The 23,368-nt window shown below is 41.9% G+C and overlaps 2 protein-coding genes across 8 annotated transcripts in view; one reads left to right on the top strand and one right to left on the bottom strand.

Moving 5' to 3' along the window:
• WDHD1 (WD repeat and HMG-box DNA binding protein 1) overlaps window positions 1-1,730 on the bottom strand; it is a 49,782-nt gene extending 48,052 nt beyond the window's left edge. For 2 of the 3 annotated variants that reach the window (XM_037901255.2, XM_043547986.1), the window contains exon 1: window positions 1,577-1,730. The gene's annotated coding sequence lies outside the window, so the exon portion shown is untranslated. Of the gene's footprint in view, window positions 1-1,522 lie in introns of all 3 variants that reach the window. The other variant, XM_043547985.1, reaches the window with a different exon arrangement.
• On the top strand, window positions 1,650-11,898 carry SOCS4 (suppressor of cytokine signaling 4). 5 transcript variants are annotated; one of them, XM_037901257.2, is made up of 2 exons: window positions 1,650-1,795; window positions 10,009-11,898. In XM_037901257.2, exon 2 carries the CDS (start codon window positions 10,108-10,110, stop codon window positions 11,416-11,418), a length of 1,311 nt encoding a protein of 436 aa, XP_037757185.1. In that variant the 5' UTR covers window positions 1,650-1,795; window positions 10,009-10,107; the 3' UTR covers window positions 11,419-11,898. The 5 variants fall into 5 exon arrangements, with proteins under 5 accessions (XP_037757185.1, XP_037757184.1, XP_037757186.1 ...); XM_037901256.2 differs by having other exon boundaries at window positions 1,664-1,799; XM_037901258.2 differs by having other exon boundaries at window positions 1,729-1,870.
• Window positions 11,899-23,368: the final 11,470 nt, after the last annotated feature.

Below are 23,368 nucleotides of genomic sequence, written 5' to 3'. Positions count from 1 at the left end.
AGCTACGTTATTCACGTAGCTGAAGTTGCATAACTTAGATTGATCTCCCCCAGTGTAGACCAGGCCTTGAACTTGGTTAAACACAGTGGCTCTTAAAATAAGAAAACTGCCTCCACATGTCTGCTTTTTTGAATACCTCTGTATTTTACCCTGCCAGCAAACCTATAAACTGGATAGAACCTTAAAACACACAATTCATATACATCTGTTACATTGATTCGATATATGTTTTACTTTTTACAATATATGGAAAAAGTGACTTTAGCAACCTCCCACGGAACTAGTGAAAGCCATTTCCCTAGAGTGAAAAGAAAAGGAGGACTTGTGGCACCTTACAGACTAACAAATTTATCTGAGCATAAGCTTTTGTGAGCTACAGCTCACTTCATCCGATGAAGTGAGCCGTAGCTCACGAAAGCTTATGCTCAAATAAATTTGTTAGTCTCTAAGGTGCCACAAGTACTCCTTTTCTTTTTGCGAATTCAGACTAACACGGCTGCTACTCTGTTCCCTAGAGTGGTGGGCCTTTGGCTAATGGTGAAACAAAATAAGGCTGCAGGACTTGGAAGTACAGTGGCTGCTTAAGACAGAATGTTGCCTATTGGAGGTGGGGACCTCACTGCAAGCATGACTGGATAGTCACTGGCAATAGAAAAAATGACCAGATAATCAGATTCAGGTCATTCATTCAGTATGTAGCATAGGGCTAGATAACCATCATCCCCTTCCAAGGAGCAAAATACCTCTTGGAAGGGGCAGATCATTCCACCAGTTCGGAATGAAGTTTGTCCCTCAAGCAATGAGCTGTATCCACGCTGCAGAATGACAGGGCTTGCACCCAAGTCACAGTGGGACGTGGGCTCTGAGCCACTCCCCTAGCAGGGTCCTAGGATCAGGGTTCTTTGTGCTCACAGACCCGAATCTGACTGATTTTTGTGTGGCTGGCAGGGGGACTTGGGCTCAAACCCGAGTCAGAGCCCGGGTTTAATATGCAGTGTAGACGTACCTAAAGGCTTCCCTGCTGGCCCCTGGCTGCTCCTAAATCCTCCACATTAGATCAATATGGGGGGCAAGATGGGGAGAGATCCCCTCAGAAATTATACAGCCCTAAGATAGGATTACGTTCTCCACAGGAATGGTGATGCAGGGGGAGATATATCCCCACGCTCACCGTGTGTAGGTCCTGAACCCCAAGGAGGAGGCAAAGCCTGGGGTGGCTGGTATCTAGAGGCTACTGCCTCCGTCTTCTGTGTGTCGAAGGGGAGATCTGCACCCAGCCCCTGAGGGGTGATCGGGCCCAGTGCGGGGGTCACAGTGAGACACCCCACAATCCTCTCGCCTGCTTTCCTGCACTGCCTGATGTGTGCATAGCCCCCCCCCACTTCCCCCTCCTCCACCACCACCCCCCAACCCAACCCAACCCCTCCTCTCCTCCTCCCCCCACCCAATTTCTCCTCTCCTCCTCTCCTCCCCCTCACCTCACCTCACCTCACCCAACTCCTCCACCCCCCCACACACATACCCCCTCACCCGCCGCCACCGGCGAGACCCAGCCACCCGTCAGCCCGGCACTCACCAGCCACGGTCCCGCCCGGCCCCGCTTCCAGCCTTCCCGCGCTCCCTGCCGGCGCAGCTGCGCCTGCGCGACCCTGGCTCGGCTCGGCCCGCCCCCCGCGGCTCGGGCCTGCTGCTCCCGTCAGCGGCCGGGGCGGGGCCGGCGGGGCGAGCCCGGGCCGGGGAAGAAGGATGGCGGCGGCGGCCGCGACTCAGGCCGCTTCGGAGCTGCTCTGCCCAGGCAGGTGAGGGGATCGGGGCTCCGCCGAGAGGGGAGCGCGGGGAGAGGGCCGGTCCCCCCCCGCCACAGAGCCCGGTAGGCAGCTCCGTACCCTGCGCCGTCCTTCCCGCCCCCCCCTCAGCCTACTCCCCCTCCTCCTGCCGCCAGCCCCCTCCTCCTGCCCCCCTCAGCGTGCCCCTCCTCAGCCTGCCCCCCGCCCCACTCCTCCTCCTCAGCCTGCCCTCCTGCCCCCCGTCAGCCTGCCCCCCTGCCCCACTCCCCCTCCTCCTCCTCCCCCGCTCAGCCTGCTCTCCTGCCCCATTCCCCCTGCCCCCCTGCCGCAGCCTGCCCCCCTGCCCCACTCCTCCTCCTCCCCCTGTCCCCCCCAGCCTGCCCTCCTGCCCCCCCTCAGCCTGCTCCCCTGCCCCACTCCCCCTCCTCCTCCTCCTGCCCCCCTCTGCCTGCCCTCCTGCCCCCCTCTGCCTGCCCTTCCGCCCCACTCCCCCTCCCTCTGCCTGCCCTTCTGCCCCACTCCCCCTTCCTCCTGCCCCTCCTCCGCCTGCCCCTCCTCCCAAACTTCTCCCACCCCAGCCTGCCCCACTCCTCCTTTCCTCCTTTTGCCCCAGCCCCACTCCCCCTTCCTCCTGTTCCAGACTCTTCCTGCCCCTCCATTCTCCCTTTCTTCTGCCCCAGCCTGTCTCACTCCCTCTTCCTCCTCCTCGCTCCCTGACTCAGCCTGTCTCATTCCCCCTCCTCTGTATCACAGCCTCCCCCTCCCTCCTTTTCCTCGTGTCCCCTCTGTGCCCCCAGGCCTCCCCCTCCTTCTTTTCCCCTCCCTGTCCCACACTCCCATTACTTCTCCTGCCTCTCTCATTTTCCGCCAGTCCCCTCTCTCCTCGTCTCCATTCTCTCTTCTCCAACCCCACCCCCATATTCTTCCTCCTTCTAATCTCCGCTTCCTCTCTCCCTATGCCCCCTCTGTCATTCCTTCTTCCCCTTGCAACCCATCCAGCTGTTCAATTAATCCAGTCTATCTTTGTGTCTGATGGTGAGTGTTATCTGCTGCTGCCTGGCATGAGGTCGGGCTCTGAGATTCCCACCTGCATATTCCCCTCGTAATGGCTCTGCTGGGGAGCAGCAGGTAAGTAATGTTGGCTGCATTTGCATTAGGACAGTGCTATTCTTTTATTTATTGCTCAGGAGCAGCTAAAAGAGAAGGGCTCAAAGCTTTGATCAATTCACACCTTTTAGCATGTGCCTTAAAATACGGTGGGATGCTGGGTTTTTAATACTGCTCAGAACAGACTGTGACAGAAGCTAGTGTTTAGAACTAAGTATGCACAAATCTATGCTTCATTTCAAATATGCATAAATATGCATTTATACTCCTTCAGGGTAGTCCTAAAGGAGCAGTTATTTAGCTTTTAAAATAGTTTTAGGCTGAACTTTTAATAGTGGGGTAGTATCTTATTTATGGAGTGAAAGCTCTTGTATTTCATTCATGGAGTGAAAGCTTTACAATGTAGATAAGTACAAGTAATGGTGTTTTCCTTCTGTTGTTAATTCCAGAAAGTCAGGTATTAAATGCCTGTGATTTCATAAGCACTAGGGAGACGCATAATAGTATTTTGAGGACACGTTCCCTCTTTTCTCATACTATTGTCTTCGTGAAGGGGAGAATAACAGGAAATCGAACTTGTCCTCCTAAGTATTTTGGTGCAGGTTTGTGGCTGTAGATAGTTGTGACGTCTACAAAAGCAGTTAAAATAAATGTTGATGTCTTATAGCCTGTGTTTGCAGAACACATTTTATGTTTCATGCTGACTTACATAGTCATTTTTACTAAAATAGACTTTCTCAGAATACATTGACATATTTTTGTAAACACAAGTCGCTGTCTTACACTATTCTGAGTGATGCTTCCGTTATAATTTTTAGCTATAATAGCTTGACTGTACAAGTCAAACCTGCAGTGTGTTGTTGGTAGTTTAAAAAAAAAAAAAGTTGTCCCTGCAAGCACATTTGGTCCTTTGTAACCTTCATTAATTAGTATTCATTTTTAAAATTGAACTAAAATTTCCCTTTGTGATCTTAACTCCTCCATTCTCAACGAAATTGTGGGAAGCTCCAGTTAAAGAACAAGTCCTTATTCAGGCATCATATTGGTGTTGGCGGGTATTGAATAAAGAGTGCAAGATCTGACCGATTGTGGGATCATTCTCAGAATCATGAGAGACTAATCTGTTACTATCCTATAACTAGCGTATCTTACTGATACTGTACTTACGATGACTATACAGTTGTAGTTAAATGAATAGCTACTCAAATACATAAACCAATAGGCTGTATTGCTTTGAACCGCTGTATTCAGCACTAAAGGTGCAATACAGTTTTATTTCTTTAAGGATGAAAAAAATGGCTTGTCTTAAAATCACAAAGTATCTGAAATAAAAAAACAGATCTCTGTTTCCCCTTCCTGTCCCTTTAACCATATGGCCCATTTTATTCATGCTTCCAAGAAAAATTGCTTATAGGCTGAACCCTTTTATGCCCAGTTTTATTCTGCATTTGCGCTATCGGTGCCTGGCGGAGGGAAATAATTTTTGTATTGGAACTGTTATTGGGCCCTTTGTAATAGTGACATCATTAGTGCTTTCATGTTTGAGTCAGTGACAGTGTTAGACTCTAGGCTTCCTTTATATTTTTTATTTTTTAGTATTCTCAGCTCTCATTATGGAACCTTGTAGAAGCTGTGCGGAGACATGATTTTCAGTGGGGATATGGGGTAATATGTGTTCTAACAAATTATTCTAGTAGGAACGCCTAATCAGGTGAGTGGGAAGGTAGAACTACTCTCTTCAACTCATAAATTTCTTATGGGGGCTGAGGGAATTTCATGTCAACTGTTTTAAAACAATTCAGTAGTCTTATGCATAGTGTCTTTCATAAACGTTTTAATGATTTCAGCTAAAATGCTTTATACTGCAAAGGATGCTTTAAGTACAAAATCAGGTTACAGCTAATCTTGCTGAAGCTGAATCCGTATAAGATTGATATAATGTTGTTAGGTTAGGAAAGCCATCAGAAGATATAGCGATAATTGTCTGCCCTCCATTTGTTGTAAGTACAATCTGGGGGCATTATTGGATCCTCAGCTGCTGTTAAAAAATTGTCTAGCTGTAGTTTTTCTATTAAGGCTTGTTTCTTTTTTGCTTGGCCAAGAGGGTGCAACCATTTTTTTCCAGACCTTGTTACTGTCATCTATGCATTTGTTGTCTGAGTATTAGATTATTGCAGGGCACACTAAACGGGGCTACACTTTAAATCTACTTGGACGGTGAAGCTTGTGCATGTTGCAGTAACTGACTTATTAATTGCTGTAAATTTGCTGGGAGCATGATAGCAGTGCTCCATGATTTGCACTGTCTGCCTATTTGGTTTCTGTGTGGAATTTAAAGGCTTAGTCTTGCGCTGTAAGGCCCTGAATGTCTTGGTACCTGCCCACTTGAGATACTGCTTTTCTCCCTGTGCCACATGGCCACTGCTGTTTAGTCTGCAGAGGCACGTTTTCTTTTTTGGCGCTCCTTGAGTATAAAAGAGGGAACTTTTGGTAGGGCATTTTGCATGAGTAGCCCTGAACTTTGGAACCTACTTCCCACACACATGCACATACTGGATATGAAATAGCTCCGGTATTTAATCTTTGGGTATGGTGCAAGGCCCATCTACCCAGGGTTTTGGCGGAGAAAAGGGCAGGGTAAGAATCAGGATTTCTTCTTGGGGTAGAGGTATCATCTGGGTATTGATTTTATCTCTAGTAAATTATTTTCTGGTGTAAGGGTGAGAGGTAGCTGCTGGTTCCATTTTTGAGTGGGATTGTATCTATAATGTATTACAGAGGCACCCAGAGATAAGGTTAGGTACTTTTAGAATCTGAAACATAAATCAAAATAAATAAATAGTTAGAATTGAGACAAATCAATGGAGACAAGGGAATTGAGAGTTAATGCTATGTTTAACTGGGTTTATTTCAGAAGTAAGTCAACAGAGTCCCACCTTCAGTGGAACTGAAAGTGTTAAATTAAAATGAGGTGTGATGGCCAAAATAATGACTGACTGGGCAAAGATTAATGTGAACAGCAGTTGATCAATGAGAAATATATAAATAACTGAATATATTTTTGTATATAATAACTAGGACTGGATGACAGAGGATGGATCACTTGATGATTATCTATTCTGTCCATTCCCTCTGAAGCACCTGGCACCACCTGCTGTTGGAAGACAGAATACTGGGCTAGATGGACCATTGGTCTGACCCAATATGGCCATTCTTGTGTTCTTAACTTAAATCATTTGTTTTAAAAAAATCTAAAAAAAAATAACTAAAAATACTAATATAAAGAGATGACAGATAAATATAGACCATTCAAATAATATATTTAATTTATACAAGTTAAATTGAAATGTAAGCAGTCTGAAACTATGGGCGGTAGTTAGCATTCAAATCTATTAAATATTTTTTCCTATAAGTTACATAAAAATATCGACTTCCACAATTATGACTGAAATTAACCTTATTGGTTAGTAGTATACCCGTGGTGGTGTTGTGTCATTTAATGAGAGGAATAATCAGATGGAGACGCTTGGATTTTTGTATTTGAGTAGAGAACTGTCCTAAATAATTAATCACATGGAAACTATAACTAACAACTTGATTAGAAAGGTTTTGGAGGGATTGGCAGTGGAGTGCAGACAAACATTCACGGTGACTGTAGAAAAAGAATATTTTAGGAGAGGAACACTCAAGTCATTCAGAACAAGACTTCCCTGTGTTTGTTATGGCCCTGATCCTACTGCTTCTGAAGTCTATGGGAGTTTTGCCATTGACTTCAGCACACAGGATCAGGTTCTCTCTCTTCTATATTTTCACTGGCTGGTGATTGTTGCCTACTGTCTGATTGAGGGAAGCATTTTCACTGTATAAATGCATCCGCTAGAAGATGTTGCTTTTAGTTGAGATCCTGAAGTTTATGCCAGGACACCGTGTAGCAATGACCCTGTAGGGATTTTAAAGCTATGATGATATCTAATAACCTTCAGAATCCGGTGGCCTGACATGAACCCTGCTTTATCCATGCATGTTGTTTTGTCTTGTCATTTGTTTAGGAGGAAGAGTTTCATGTTTAAGAGTCTTGTCAGTTGTATCTGCTTCTAACATGCCTAAGGTATATGCACTTTACAAGAAAGCCTCAGGAGACTGTACTCTTATGGGTATAATTTGTAAATGTAAAGTTCTCAGAGCTGATGTGCATAACTTGGTATACTGGATAGCTTCTTCATTTAACATTGCCCGGTAGGTAAAAGTATGCTCTCTCTCTCTGCTGCCTTTCTCTTTTTCTTTTTCCTTGGGTTGCATTTTAATCACTAATGGAAGTACAACTACGTGGCATTATTTGGTTAGAAAGTCTTCAGTTTATGGATAGGATAGTTAAGTGTACAGTATCTCTCCAAGGTTCTTCTATGACCCCTATCACTATAGTGTCTGAGCACCTCAGAATCTTTTAAATCTCACAATGCCCCTGTGACTTTGTTGTTCACCTAATTTTACAAATAGAGAACTAAGACCTGGTCTGTGCTAGAAAATTAGATCAGTTTAACTACGTCGGAGAGGGGTGTGAAAAATCTACCCCCCTACCCCCCTCGAGCGGGGTAGTTAAGACCGACCTAAGTTTCCATGTAGACAGAACTAGGTCAACAGAAGAATTCTTCCATCAACCCAGCTACTGCCTCTTGGGGAGGTGGATTGGCTATGCTGACAGGAGAATACCTCCCGTTGGTGTAGGAAGTGTCTACACTGAAGCACAGCAGTGATGCAGCTGTGCCGCTGTAGTGTTTTAAGTGTAGACAAGCCCTGAGGCATGCAGAGACTGAGGGCCAGTTTTTTTAAAGGTATTTAGTCACCTAACTTCTATTGATTTCGGTGGGGTTTAGTGTCTTGCTCAGCTTCACACAGGAAGTATGTACAGAGCTAGGAATTGAATTTGGGTCTCCCAAATCCCCAGCTAGCCACTGCACCCTGCTTTCTGTCCTTTTATCAGGCCAAGTTCAGATCTGGTTTTGAGAGGGTGCAGCTCCAGGTACTCTTGCATAGTCATATATTTTGAGTAGCAATTGCCTTTCTAATTGGCCTGACAAAATTAGTCTGCAGTAGCAGATGAAACTGGGAAAATAATATTCTCTTTGGGGCAGGGCAACCTTTTCATTATGTGTATCTACAGTGCCTACCACAGCAGGAACCTGAGCCCTGATTGGACTTTCTAGGCACTACTGAAGTACAAATGCTAATTGTTCATCATATACGCATATGGATGTAAATGAAAACTGAGCCAGTGAATCTCTTAAACTTACTCTCCAGGCCTGTAGTTTCCATTCTCCAATACTAGATATTGTTGAGTTTTTAATCATCAAGAGTGCTCTGTGAAAAGTATTCGATTAAACTTCTGGGACTTCCTGTATATTTCCCCTACTCGACATAAAAGGTATGTCTACACAGCAACTGGGAGTGAGCCTTCTAGCCTGAGTAGACAGGGTGGGGCTAGTGTGCTAAAAATAGCTGTGTGGATGTTGAGGCATCACCGGCAGCTCAGGTTTGCCACCTGAGCCTGGACTCAGGAGGTAGGGTGGGTCTGAGCTCAGGCGGCTGGGCCGAGCCTCCTCCAGTGCTGCAGTGTTCACACAACTATTTTTAGTGTATTCGTGCAAGCCCTGCTCCCATATATCTGTCTGTCCAGGCTGCAAAGTCCATACTATGCCTGTGGGAAATACTTTCTAGTAAAATGAAGTGACTCTCCAAAATTCCACAATGGAGTTACCTCAGGGACGAATTTGGCGTATTGATTAAATTTAAACATCTTGCTAGCCTAATAGTAGTGCTGTATAGTTCTGTATGAGAGACATAGGTTTCATTTATCATCGGACTCTCTTGCTCACTCACTAACAGAGGAGGGAACTCAGCATGCAGAAGTGTCAGCGTGCTCAGCCCCTCAGGGAATGCAGAGCGATGGGGTATAATACTGGGTAATTCTCATGATGAGAATGGATTTGATGGAGAGAGGAAGCGTATGCCTTTTCTTCCCCTTCTTTGTATTCACCATCTCTATCCGTTTTTAAACAGTTGAGGAGAGGACGCATATCCTGATTTTGGTATGGAAAAAACCCACCTCAGGTTATGACAGACCTGGAATGCTCAGGTGCACCTTGCCATGCATATTGAAAAATGTACTACTATACTTTCAGCTATGTACTCAGAAGGAGATTTTTTCAAGATGCTCCCCTCCCTTCCCCATTGTACGTACACACACACAAACATTTAAACTCTTAAGAATACAATAAGCCTTAGGAAGCAAACATAAGGAGTGAAATAAGCATGTATAAGTCTCAGGAAAACGCTCATTTAATGTAAATTTTCCTCCACAATGAGTAATAAGCAGCTCCATCTTTCATGGCCTTTTTTCAATTGCTTTTAGTAAGGGATCTGGATTTGTTTTAATCCTTTTCAGTATGTAAAGCTCCAGATATTTCAGCCCCCTGGGGACCTAATGTTGTGTTTTTTAACTCCATTTTGAAAAATAAATGAAAAAAGCATTCAGAGATTGGCGGAATCTGTGACTTATTTTTAATTTCTTTTGTGTCCTGAAAGTGACCCAAAAGTGTCAATTAAGAATAGGATCCTAGGCATCAGACTTTGTGGATTAGTAATAAACAAACATATCATCGAGGTACAGTAGCTCTTTGTACTCTTTGACCTACTTTGTTTCTGTTCTGGCTTGTTCTTTCCTGAAAGGCTGATTGAAATAGATGCAGCATTTGCTCAGTGAACAACTAAAGCAATATAACCTAATGCATGTGATGTGCCATTTTAAAATCTACCTGGTGCAAAATTGTTGTCAACAACCAGGTCTTTCTGCTATAAAGCATGGTTGAATGTATGCCTTATTCATACTCAAAGAGATGGTAATTACTGGGAAATATTAATAATGGAGAAGGATTAAGAGTGTCTAGGTCTGCGACCAAGGCAGCGTTTGTGAAGAATCTTCCTAATGAATTGAGCTTGATGTATATTATTTATACATATGCCAGCAGTTAATTGCCATTACTGTCATACAGTTGCGTTGGTCTTGTGTTATGAGCTTGTAAAGCCGTTAACCTAGCTGTGTTTTCTATTTCCTTAGATACTTCCAAAAAATGCCTGAAAGACGCTTCAAGCTGTAGAAACTGTTACAGAAAAACACAACATATAGCTCTGGGACTTTTGGAGTTAAGCTGTCAAAATGGAGGAAAATAAAGAAAGTAATAGTAAAAATGTCGATGTAAGACCCAAAACCACCCGTAGTAGGAGTGCAGACAGAAAGGATGGTTACGTATGGAGTGGAAAGAAGCTCTCATGGTCAAAAAAGAATGAGAATTGTTCTGATGGTGAAGCAGCAAGTAGTGCAGGAAAACCACTGGCTGGTTTTAGGAACCAAGAGAGGAAGCACAGCTGTTCATCTATTGAACTGGACTTAGATCGTTCATGTGGCCACAGATTTTTAGGCCGGTCTCTTAAACAGAAATTGCAAGATGCTGTGGGACAGTGTTTTCCTATAAAGAATTGTAGCAGTCGGCACGCTTCAGTGCTTCCATCAAAGAGAAAAATTCATATCAGTGAATTAATGCTAGATAAGTGTCCTTTCCCACCTCGATCAGAGCTAGCTTTTCGATGGCATTTAATTAAAAGACATACTGCCCCCATAAGTCAAAAATCAGAAGATTGGATAATCACTGATTTATCCCAAAGTGAAGAGACAGATGATCAGCTGAGAGATGGAGAGAGCACAGATCGGGGAGGAAACACTTTCTCACAGCCATGTGACATTACAGATAGTAACTCCTGTAAATGTGATCCTAGGACTGAATCGGTTATGAGTAAGGTGTTAAAGAACAATAAAGAGGAGAGTGATATGGACTCTGATGATGAAGTTATAACACTTTGCACAAGTTCTAGAAAGAGGAACAAACCCAAATGGGAAACGGATGATGAGCTGCTACAGTTGGAAACTCCTCCCAAATACCATACCCAGATTGATTATGTCCACTGTCTTGTCCCAGACCTTCTCCAGATCAATAATAATCCATGCTACTGGGGTGTAATGGACAAATATGCAGCTGAGGCACTACTAGAGGGAAAGCCAGAAGGAACTTTTTTACTACGAGACTCTGCCCAAGAAGACTATTTGTTTTCTGTTAGTTTTAGACGCTATAGTCGTTCTCTTCATGCAAGAATTGAACAGTGGAATCATAACTTCAGCTTTGATGCTCATGATCCTTGTGTCTTCCATTCTCCTGACATTACTGGTCTCTTAGAGCATTATAAAGACCCAAGCTCTTGTATGTTCTTTGAACCACTTTTATCCACTCCCTTAAACAGGACTTTCCCTTTTTCCCTTCAGCATATATGCAGAACAGTTATTTGCAACTCTACAACATATGATGGCATTGATGCTCTTCCTATTCCTCCATCTGTCAAGTTATATCTGAAGGAATATCACTATAAATCAAAAGTTAGAGTACTCAGGATCGATGTACCAGAGCAACAAAGCTAGAATGTATTTTTGGGGGGGGGAATAGGGGTTGTCTCTTGATCTGATAACGTTTGTGTTGTCCTTCCTCCCTTGCATTTTTTTTCTATGGCAATTTGAATCTTTTCTGTAGATTATTTACAGTCCAAATTGACCTCTGCCTGGGTCTTTCTGTCCAAATGTACTTTGACTTTTCCTTCCACCCCTTTTTAGTCAACTCACTAGAGTCTGTGGTTTTTTGGTAATGTTCATACCCTAGGGTTTTATGGAATTTCAGGTAGGTTTTCTAGGGTTTCCACTTAAGGATAGTCTTTAGATTTAAAAATAAAAATTCATATTTGAATTTGATCTGTCTTTTTATATTGTAATTTGCATATGTTGCAGGCATGTTTGAAATGTATGCACTGTAAACTAAAGATTGACTAATCTGTATTTTCTATCTTTTAAAATGAGTGCTAATGACCTATATATAAAGTAAAATTAATCAGTCTATTTCTAACACTATTACTGTGTGTAAAATATTATTTTGATGGGCAGTTATTGCTATGAAGTTTTTTCTACTTTTTTTTCTTTAAACACTTGTGACACAGCACTGTTTTATCTTGCACTGTTAATCCTGAAAAGAAGATGGATAACCTTCTTACTTCATTCGTAGCGGGAGGGCTTTTTGTTTAAATATGGTTTAGAAGAAATAGCTACAGATTGATCAAATGCTACATCTCCCCAGACAAGATTGCTTGCTGCCAAATTCTTTGTGCAAGGAAATTATGCATGGATAATCCTCCAAAAAGCGGCACCATTTTACATTATATTTGTGTGGTCATTTACAAACATCAAACTCTTGCCTTCTTTTCAATAAAGTTATTCTGCTCATACTTGAATCAATTGCACAATCCCAGTGAACTTCAGTGTGTGCAGGGTTAGGCATAGAATTAGTCACTGTACATGGCAGTGTAAGGTGCTGCGCACTCCACAATCTCATTGTCTTCATTGAAGGGACTCACCACTGCTTATGGCACTGGGCCCAGATTAGCCAATCTGTCAAATGTGTTAAGTAATAATATAGGTAACTAAAAGTGAGCATATTGTTTTTCCCTTTAACCATGTGGACAGTTTTGACATGTTGAATAATCCCTTAGGAATTTAGGCCTTGATCCTTTCATACGTGATTAACTTGACTCATGAGTAGTCTCTTTGACTTGAATCAGATCACTCACATGCAGAAATGTTTGCAGAACTGGAAGCTAAAATAGCATTTACATTGTTTCTTTGGCCATTTTAATTTCAGCTGTCAGAAAATTGTGAATTTGTGGGCAGCAAATCTCCCCTCCCACCAAAGTTGGAGACTGAGTAATGCCGGGGTGGTTGTGCAAACTTTCCCCCACAGCTCCACTGAAGCACAGCATTCCTTGCCTAAAAATTCTTCTGTGACATCATCTTAGGGTTCAACCCAGACCAGTTAGGGGTTGTGTCATCGCCTCCCCTGCAACTCTGGATACCTTAAACGCTAGGCTGCTGTGGGTCACAGCCTGAATGCCAACAGTCAGTCTACAAGCATGCAGGTTACACCCGGGCTTCCACAGCCCAGTTACTGTTTGCAGACTGATGCCAGTGCCCCCCAAATGCCAAATTTCTTTAGCTGTCTCCCTGCAGCCCGCTCCTGGAACAGTCACAGAAGTTACCTTTGTTGTTCCTTTGAAGAGAATATGCTGCAGCTTGTTAATTTGACTGAGGTTTGACAAACGCTCTTACTTTAGTCACAGAACTGAATTAAGTTTTAGCGTTAGAAGGGTATTTTTACCTATGACTTTTTGTTTAATAAACTTGTTTTACTTTTACAGTTTATTAAACAAAAAGTCATAGGGTCAAATTATACACTATTCTATTTGTATACAAAATACAGATAGAAAGGGTTACAAGCAAACAAAAGTAAAAATACCCTTCTAAGACTAAAACTTAATTTCAGCCCGATACAATCATTGCCGAAGTAGGTTTCTCACCTATATTCAGTTCCTCAAGTCTTTAACCCCTGTTGAACATTTGACATTGAAGGACCCAATGTTCTTTGATTTCAAAAGCTCTGGCCCCTTGAATCACGCAAGTAATGGATCACTGTCTTTTTGCCCCCTTATATCACTCCAAAGTTCATTGTCTTTGTTTCAAGAGTCAGGAAAATTTCCTGTGGACTTCCTATCCCCATGCTGATTTGTATATTAGTAGGGCTTCTGTTTTTTTTGATTCTAGATTGCTTAATTTACATTGGAGACTGGTATAGAGCTCCTTCCCTCCTGGCTGAGAGAGAACTTTTTCGTCCCTGGGTTTGGTCACATACTTTAAAGCATAATATCAGTGAATATCCAAAATTCCTCATATAGTGTTAATGAATACATTTCACAATGATATTAATCACCAGCATGTCATAGGCTTTCATAAGACTTTATTCAATATACTTTTATAATACAGCAATATTGTTTACAATCAATTGATTCAATGGCTTATGATTTGAGGTTCAGACCCCCTGTCTTTATAGACCAATAAACTTTTGAAATGTATTCTCAGATAAAGTAACTTTTCTCCTGTGGAGAAGAGATGCCATGCAGTCTGAGGAAGACTTCATACTGGTTCCTCCCCATGTTAGCTTGATGGCTTTGTTTCCTTTTTACGTAAAGTACCTTCAGTATTTCTGCCTGAGGACCAGGCTTGTCAGACGAGCAAATTCACATTCCTTCATCTAAGGCAGTCTAGGCTTACGCATTTCTTGCTGAACACATTTTAAGAACATAATTCTAGCACCTACTTATAACTCTTTGTACACATCCCATACAGACACCACTCAGGAATTTTAATGATCAGTGAGTTATTAGTTTTCCAATGATAGATTACTTGCCACCTTTTGGGTATACATCATGATGTTAGGTGTAGCGAGTAGGGCAGGCCTGACGAGTTGCTGACAGAATAGCGAACCACTAATGGGCCTCGGTGTCACATCTCCTTTTCAGGCCTCAGCCGTCTCAGCATAGAAAACGCACAGAATTAGTCTGGTGTCCTTGTGATGTGGACATTTTTCAACTAGAGACTAAAAGGAGAACATTGTGTTTGTTTTCACTTGTGGTTTAAATTGGTTTTGAACCAAAGTCTCCAGGAATAAAATATTAGTGCATCAATCCATGTTATTGCATGAACATATGTTGATGAATACGCTATGGGGCAGATTCTCAGCTGGTGTAAACTATCATAGCACAATCGATGAGTATCAAAAGTTTACATCAGTTGAGCCTCTGCCCCTGTATGTGCAAATGGCTATTAGGGAACTGATATTTATGAAACTGTCCATAGCCATCAATGCATACTTCCTTGTACTGCTTCAATTCAATTAACTTCATTGAATAGACCAGACATTCTCTTAAGAGGATTCATGATTTTTTTTAAGCTAGTTCATATTAGGAAATCTATTTCTTCATTATCTATTGCTGCCATATTCACATAAGACTGGATGAAAAACGGGAATCATCTTTTGTTCCATGTGTGCGTAGCATCTAGCACAATGGGATATTGGTCCATGATTGACTACTAAATAGTCCAAACCTAAATTTATCCAAAATTTGCAGAGGCACTTTGTCTGCTTAATCAAAGTGGTCTCGTTCAGAAACTCCAATATAAGCCAAGCACTTCATAATTAAAGGATTTCTTACTTAAGTGGAATTGTTCATCATGTTTTCCACAACACTGTACAAAAACTAGATTGCAACCCATAAAAATGATCTAATATATTTAAGTTCTTACACTGAACCCGTTAAGAAGAAAGATGAGAGCTTTAATGAAGGCTTACAAAGCGAAGACTATCTTCATTTTCAAGAACAAAAATTGTCCCTTCACAACGAAAGGCCATCAGACAAATGTGTCTTGGATGCAATTTTACAGCCTGGTGCATTTTTTCAGCTTTGTCTATGTATTTTTATGCAGCCTTTATAATTGTGGCATCTGTTATAACACTGAAATGAAACGGTAGCTTGGTTTATTCCAGATTTTTCTACAATTTTGGGAGACTAAATAGTTAAATAGAATAGCTATTGTGTGTGTAAAAACAGAGCCTTTCATGTGTGGGTTAATTAATCATAACTGTTTAACTAGATAGGAACAAAATTGCTGAACAAGGTTTTTTGAAAATTTGTGCAGGTTTTTGTTTTGTTTTGCCAATTTAATGTGATTTTTTTGCACCCCTGGGATCTGACTGTGGGCGTGTAATTTCACAAGACAAAACTTTTTTTTACTGTGAAGCATGTGAAAACTCAAAAAGCCCCTTTTGTTCAAAAATTCAAACTGTCAAGTTTTTGAGAAAGAACCCTCTGAGAGGCTATCTGGTTTAGAACATCCCTGAGTTCTTTTTCCACTTCTGCCACTAACAAACTTGCTAATATGTTGTCTTAAATACAAGGCCTAACACCACCTCTGTGACCATGCAATTCATCCAACTTGCGGAAGGCACTTTCAGTCCAAATGCAGAAACGCCCAACGTGGCCACCTGGAGTAAGTCTCAAAAGATTCAGCTTGTTTACATTGAGAAGAGTAATTCCTGGGATATTTCTAAAAGCCCTGATGATGCCATTGTCCTCATTATAGATAATGCAGGGTCCCCTGTGCTGGATGTGACGGCAATTCCTCATTTTACCCTTCCCAGCACGCATACACTGAGAGGCATAAACCTTTTTTATGTCATTCCATGCTTTAAGCTTCTGAAGTAGGCAAATATACCTGCTTCAAAGATAACGGGGGCTGACAGAAGTTAAGTGACAGGCTCAAATTCACACAGAGAGTTAGTTTCAGAAGCCAGATAAGAAATCATCTTTATGATTCCCAGGTCCATGCAAAATCTAGTAGACCTGGGCAGGCCCTTTAACCTCTGGGGCTTGATTTTTTTCCCATGGTAATCCTACACTATACCACGCTGGTCCTATTGTCTGAGGCTGCAAACCCTGGCATAAGAAGGTCTGGTCTGCTGATCACCACTCCTCAGCTTGTGCTATAGATCACACAGCGTACTCAGTGTTAGGAAAATCCACATGCACAGCTGAGTACTGACACTACAGTTCCTACTGCTAACTCAAGACTCCTCACCTAAAGTTGACCCAGTGGATAAACTCACGTATATGTCAATAGTTTGACAACTGGTCCATATGTTTGTCCACCCTTGCTTCCCCAAGTCAACAAATGAGTGCCAGTAAATTATTGTTTGTAGGTCACAATCAAGTGACACATTGTGTTAGGTACTGTACATACACATAGTAAGAGACTGCTGTCTTCTCTATTTAAGTTGCAGACACTAGCCTGAGAGGGGAAAAGGGTACAGAGATGTGAAGCAATTGCACAGGCTTATACAGCAGGTCAGTGGCTAAACTGGGAATACAATGACAGGTTTCAGAGTAGCAGCCGTGTTAGTCATGCATCCGATGAAGTGAGCTGTAGCTCACGAAAGCTTATGCTCAAATAAATTGGTTAGTCTCTAAGGTGCCACAAGTACTCCTTTTCTTTTTTTGGGAATACAACCCAACTCTCCCGAGAGCAAGCCCAATACCTTATTCACTGGACTACACTGCCAGTCTTGCCATAAGCAGAATGACTGTGTGGGGTGGGTACCACTTTGAAGTGCTTTCTTTACCCCTACATTAGAAACATGTCAAGCTGATTGTAATAAATGTGAAATGCTTTTAACTTTTGCTAGTTAGGCCTCCCATCTGGTAAGGAAAAGAAAAGGCCTGGCTATCATTATCTTCAGTAAAATAGTTGTTTGGTAAGAAAGCATAGGAAGGAAAGTCAGGCCCTGTAATGCACAGTGGACAAATTTCAGATATAAGCTTTTCCTACAGAAAAGATAGTTTTGGTTGTTACTCTTTACATTGAATTTTACTCCCACTGAGTTTATATCGCTCTCTGCAGCAATGTAAATTATTTGCCTGACATCAGCAATGCAGAGCCCTGGTAACTCCCATGGAGTGAGTGAAGGTTTTGGGTGCTCAGCATGTCTGATAATCAGGGGCATATATTTCTTGTCGATTTTACTACTCTTCAGCAGCTTCAAACCAGTGAAATCTACGGTGCAGTCATTTGTTACAAGCTATATCTCTTTAGTAGCACATCCAGCTGCAAAGAAATACAGGGATCATAATTTATATGCTGTCCCTTTAAAGAAGCTGCCCACATTTCCAATATAAAGAAGGAATATTTGTATGATGCTGTCATACATGGCCTTACTGTAAAACTGACATGCTCTTAAATAATTAAAAAGGGGATACTTTAATTTTGAAAAAAGACCCCATAGGAAGGAGGTTGAAGGAAGCTTTTAGTCAGCTTTGAGGCTAGATTTATTGATCTGGTGATCAATCCCATCTTCTTTCCTGAATTTAAAGCTAATGGGAGATTGTGGTCAAAGATGAGTGGCTTTTAGTTAAGGTTTTTGACTCTGATAAATAATACAACAAATGTCTTAGTAAGTAATAAGAAATAAGGAATTCACTCATTCTTTTAAATAGAACAAATGTGGCAAACAAGACTCAACTGTAATTTTTGAAGTCATTTATTAGACAAATTGCTCTTCCCTACTTTTTTACAAGAGAGAGACATAAACCATTATATTATTTATTCATGAATCATAGCCATTAAGATGATAAATCAAATTATCAGCTTCCTGTCTCTTCAGTTTTAATCATTTTTTATAGTTCATGTAATATAAAGACAGCTTCCTTCCTATGAAACAAGAGACCTTCAGAGACCTATTTATTGTAAACGTACATTTCCTTCCCATTTCTAAGTATATCCTAGTGATTTTCTCTGTCAATTTTAGATGTAATAAAAATCCAATAAAGAACTTGTACGTTGGTCCGGTGTAGCAAAATTAACTGTGAAGAAAGTGTTTTTTTTAATCCCTGAAGTACATTATAATAGAAAATGCTGTTGAAGTTGGTTGGTTTGTTTGTTTTATTTTTTTATGTGTATGGGATGTGATAAGTTGATGGCATAATGAGACACAAATCTTGACCACAGCTCATATACTGCTGATGGGAGCTTTCTCAGATGGTTTGGGATTTTAGGTTGATCTATACAATATTCTCACTTTCTTTGATACTGGGAGCCATCTTCTTTCTCGGTCCCAGCACTGCAGTCATATATCTATTATATTCTGCCTCTCGGCAGGGTGCACAAGAGCTAATGCCACTCCTAGTCTGGGAACTGGCTAGCACTGGAGAATGAATGATGCAAACACCATTTCAAACATCCTCTCCTCATTGCTTTCCATCTGCACCAGCCTTCGTTTGCTTCAGAAACTAAACGTTTGATTTTAAGTTGTAGATTGTGATATGTGTAGAGTCATCTGGGGGGCAGAGTATCTATTCTGACACAAGCTGGACTACAGTTGGGTGGCAATAGCTGTCTCCATTGCCCTGTGTGAGATTTGACCTCCTGTGTACATTGATTTCCATTTGAAACAGAGGCTGTAGCTGTTAACTGATTTTTAAACTTGATTGTCCATATTAAATGCTACTCTCAGGAAGCAAGGGTGAGGGCATAGTTTCCAAGAGTGTCATGAAAGCCTTTAGAATGGTGGAAATATTCATCATGTGCTACAGTGTAAAAATCGATACAGGTTTACTCACCTCTGCATGATTTGCTAGGGCTGCATATAATATCAATAGTACGTGCATGGGGTGAATTCCAGTAACTTCACCCCCAATACTCGTCGTAATTATTGCTTCAATGAATGTCGCTGATGCATTATCTAAATGTTTCCCCTCTGATAATAAAGTCAAAGTGCTGAGGAGTGCATGCATTTTTAAAGGTGTTTGCTGCACCTCTAAAGATTCTGGTAAACTTCCCCGGACTCCAGATCTGCTTCTACGGATGCTCAAAAGGAGTTTTGCTATAAGACCCCTTGGTCAGGTTGTCTGCAGAAAATGAACTAGGGACATCTGGATCTACAAGCATGAACCTCTACTGCTAGAGCTAAAGAACCAACTCCATAGCTTGAAGGCTGTAGCAGGCTTATAAGCCTCTTTATGAGGTCTGGCCATGAGAAAGGACAAAAACACACTTGGCCAGCGTGTTACACCATTGGCTTTAAAGGGAGCTGAATCAGGCCTTAGATGCAATCTCTCTTCTTTCTCCATCCACCCCCCTCACTCCATCCACACACAAACATTCTTGGCAAACTCAACCCTCCCTTTTGCCACATATTCTAAGAGTGGCAGTTCCACCCTTTTTGAAACTGTTTTGCTCATTTTATTTTCTCTACATTATGTAGGTAAGTGCCTGTCTCCAGTGGAAGTTGGCTTTCATACCCCTAATAAAGCCTGAGTGCTTCTTTATTTTCATTAATTCTTCTGTGGGATCTCTGTCCCTGATTCTGTTCCCTGAGATGTCAGTGGCAAAATTTACACTGACCTTTATGTATCTGTTAAAGGTGCCAAGATTCATAGATTCCCAGGCCAGTATTTCTCAACCTGGGGCTCACGGGACAGGTTTAGGGGGGTCTCAGACAGGGTTGGTGTTAGGGGGCAGGAAGCATTGTGTCTGGGGCCCTGTGCCACAGGGGTAAGTCCAAAGGGGATCGCCCGCATGAAAGGGTTAAGAAACACTGATTTAATCTGACCTCCTGTATAACAAAGGCCATGGAACCTTCCCCCCAAAATTCCTAGAGCACGTATTTTAGAAGAACATCCAGTCTTGATCTTTCAGACAGACTCGCCATTGATGTTAAGTGTATTTAATCAGCTAATCTACCTATGGAATTTATATCATCCTCACTGAGAATAGCCCTGCAAGGACTGAAATCCTCTCTGGATCTGCAGATCTGCTATAATGCAGACAGTGCCATTGGACCCTTCCTGATCAATGTGATTCAAACTAATGGCACAAACACTTTGAAGGGGTGAGCAGTTCAGCCTTTAAGTCCATGTGGCTTCTCTGTTGTGATAGACAAGATGGGTGCCAGCTGTGCTGGTGGTTCTTGTATATGGAAATGGAGCCCAAAAGTCACCACGCTTGTTTCACATACTGTTGCCCATGACGAAAGAGCAATCAATGAATCCATTTGGTAACAATTGCTGGAAAATGCCAACCTGATCAGGATTTGAACAAATAACCTAGAGGTGCATGGCTTTGTATCTGCAGCCTAATCCACTTCGTCCTGCTTTATTTCTTTTTCTAACCTATCAGAGAAAAATGATTTCTTATTTACCTTTTTACTCTGTATATTTAGGCAATTTATTTAAAAGTGTCATTGTGAGCCAACAGCTAGAAAAAGCTCTGGGTTTGCATCAGCTGAATAGGTCCTTTTTACAGTGTTTTTAAAAATACGTGTTAATCAGCACCAATTGAAACCTATTGCTTGCATTAACCATGTGATTTTTAAAGGAATAGACTGCAGTTTGTCCTCCTGCAGCAGCTGTGTAGTTATATTCCCAAGACAGGCCTTTAAAAAGTTACAAGATGGCCAAAAAGCCCTGTAAACGTCTCTTAATTTTTGATGCTGGTCTGACTAGAAAGTGGCCTTATCAAATTTTGTTTCCAATTAAAAAAAAAATTGGATTAGCTCTTGGGCTGAAACCTACTGTGTCATTTTTATTCTGCAGGTAAGGACCCTCTGAAAATAGAGCTGCATAATGTAAATATGCTGATTGGTGCTGCTGGGATGGTCAGGGAAATACATTAGCAGATCAAACAGGGTAATAAATCTTCTGCCACAACCTCCCTCATTAAACTAGATAAATTGAAATTGCCTCTGGGGTATTAAACAGTTCATTATTTTGTAGGGGAATAACACACAAGACAAATGGACAGCGTTATTTTAATTGATATTCAGACCCTGACAAATTGATCAAGTAAACTTAGTTGGGTGAAAATTAATCTGAGCTATGTCACAGAGACTCCCACAACTCATTGTCTCATTGGTTCTGGGTCCTCCCCCACCCCGAAAATAAATGTTCTTTAGCAAAATAAGCACAGAAGAATTGTATGTATGTGTGTTAGCAGTGTCTCAAAGCCTGACAGAGGTTGGTGACTAAATGCTTTTTTGTTGTTTTGAGCAGTTGTAAGCTGCTTGCATTTATAAAAGAATGGACCTGGTTTGCATTGTCAAAGTATTGATATAAATACCAGAGGCCCCTGATGCTCAGTGCATACAAAGCGTTACTGGCCCAAAGTAAACAGAACAAGGGAAGACACAGCAGATATCTGAATGAAAAACTGCAGCGATAAGAGAGAGGTGTAGATGGAAGGCTGAGTGTGGTGCGGGATCAAATTGCAGGAACCACTGAATGTTTCTTTGTAGCAGGGCATGCTCTGCTCCTGCCTTCTTGCACCACCTGCTCCACACTGTGCTTTTCGGATATGCTTCCTCCACCAACACTTTTCAAGTTTCAAGCAATACGATTTACCACATCCCTTGTATCCTCAGCCCTTCTCCCAGGCCCCAGGAGAAGTCGTCTCACTTCCAGGAGATCTCTCTGACCTACGACACAACCTCACCACTCTCCTTCTCTTTCTTGCACTGACATCCTGTGCTTTTATCAGTCTTGCACTGATGAGCTAACTGGCTCTTTAGCTCACCCAGCCTCCACTTACCTGATTAGATCATTAACTTCAATTACCCAATCAGAAAAGGAGTACTTGTGGCACCTTAGAGACTAACCAGTTTATTTGAGCATGAGCTTTCGTGAGCTACAGCTCACTTCATCGTCCGATGAAGTGAGCTGTAGCTCACGAAAGCTCATGCTCAAATAAACTGGTTAGTCTCTAAGGTGCCACAAGTACTCCTTTTCTTTTTACGAATACAGACTAACACGGCTGTTACTCTGAAATTTACCCAATCAGCTCTCTCTTGTGGAGCCAATTAGTGCCAGAGTGATCAGAGTCCTGGCTCCACTGTTAGTTCCTTGCACTGTCACAGTATTTCATTCATAAAAGCAGGAAACCCCCCCTCTCTCATATTTCCTGTGGGGGAACTCAATACTGCAGCTCTTGAATGCTGCTCAGAAATCCCCCATCTATCTCCTTCCAAAAACCTTACAGCTCCAACAGCTGTAGACTGAGGGTCAGGCTGATCCTGTTAAGATCTTTTGTTGAATGACAACATTTTTGCTTTGGAGCTTCGTTTAAATCCAACCTGAGTCACTCTCAGATGGGATTAATGAGGCCATCTACTGGCATTTTTAAACTCTGGGATGAAATTAATCCTTGGTGTAACTCCAAAGGTTTCAGAACATTTACACTGTGGATGGATTTGACCCAGTGTTCAGTCAGGTGGAGTAGGTGTGATGGTGAATAGGAGGTTAATTGAGTGGGTTAGATACATGCCAGGGTGACATTGTGTGGGTTTGTGTGACTTTAAACATATAAACTGTATAAGGCACTAGGATTTCAAAGAAAATCTCACTCATGATTGTATTTATATAAATCTCAGTGAAAAGATATGGAAAGGAATAGGAACTGCTTAACGACACAGGTGCATTCCCTTGGTAGAGATTAGAGGTGTAGGTAGCAAACTCATGGCTAGAGAAAGATTGGCTGATGAAATCAGAGGTTTCTTTCTTTTCTTCTTTTACGTGGGTCAAGGCCATATATTCAATACTTTTATATTTTTCTTCATTTAATGACAAAAGCAGGAAATAAACTACCACCTTCTTGTACCCAGAATGCTCATTTCTTTGGAGTCAAAGTAGCCAGGAATAGTTGGAAGGCGGGGTTGGGGGGGAGCGGCGAAAGCACTTGACTCATCCATTTCCAGCCACTCATCAAGCCAACAACTGTGCCATTGTTATTTAACTATAATGCCTTCCGTCCCCAAAACTGCATCCTTAAGCAATTAAACTCCTACACTAACATGACCAAATAGCACTCTAGAAAGTATCTTTTAGAGCTCAGCCTTTCAACACTTTCCAAGGTTGCAATATAAACTATACTGTGGAAACTGGTGTAACCCTTT

The sequence above is a fragment of the Chelonia mydas genome, chromosome 6 (genome assembly GCF_015237465.2).
Source record: "Chelonia mydas isolate rCheMyd1 chromosome 6, rCheMyd1.pri.v2, whole genome shotgun sequence".
Lineage (NCBI taxonomy): Eukaryota > Metazoa > Chordata > Testudines > Cheloniidae > Chelonia > Chelonia mydas.
Note: the sequence above shows the minus strand (reverse complement) of the source record. Positions and strands in the feature narration are given on the sequence as shown.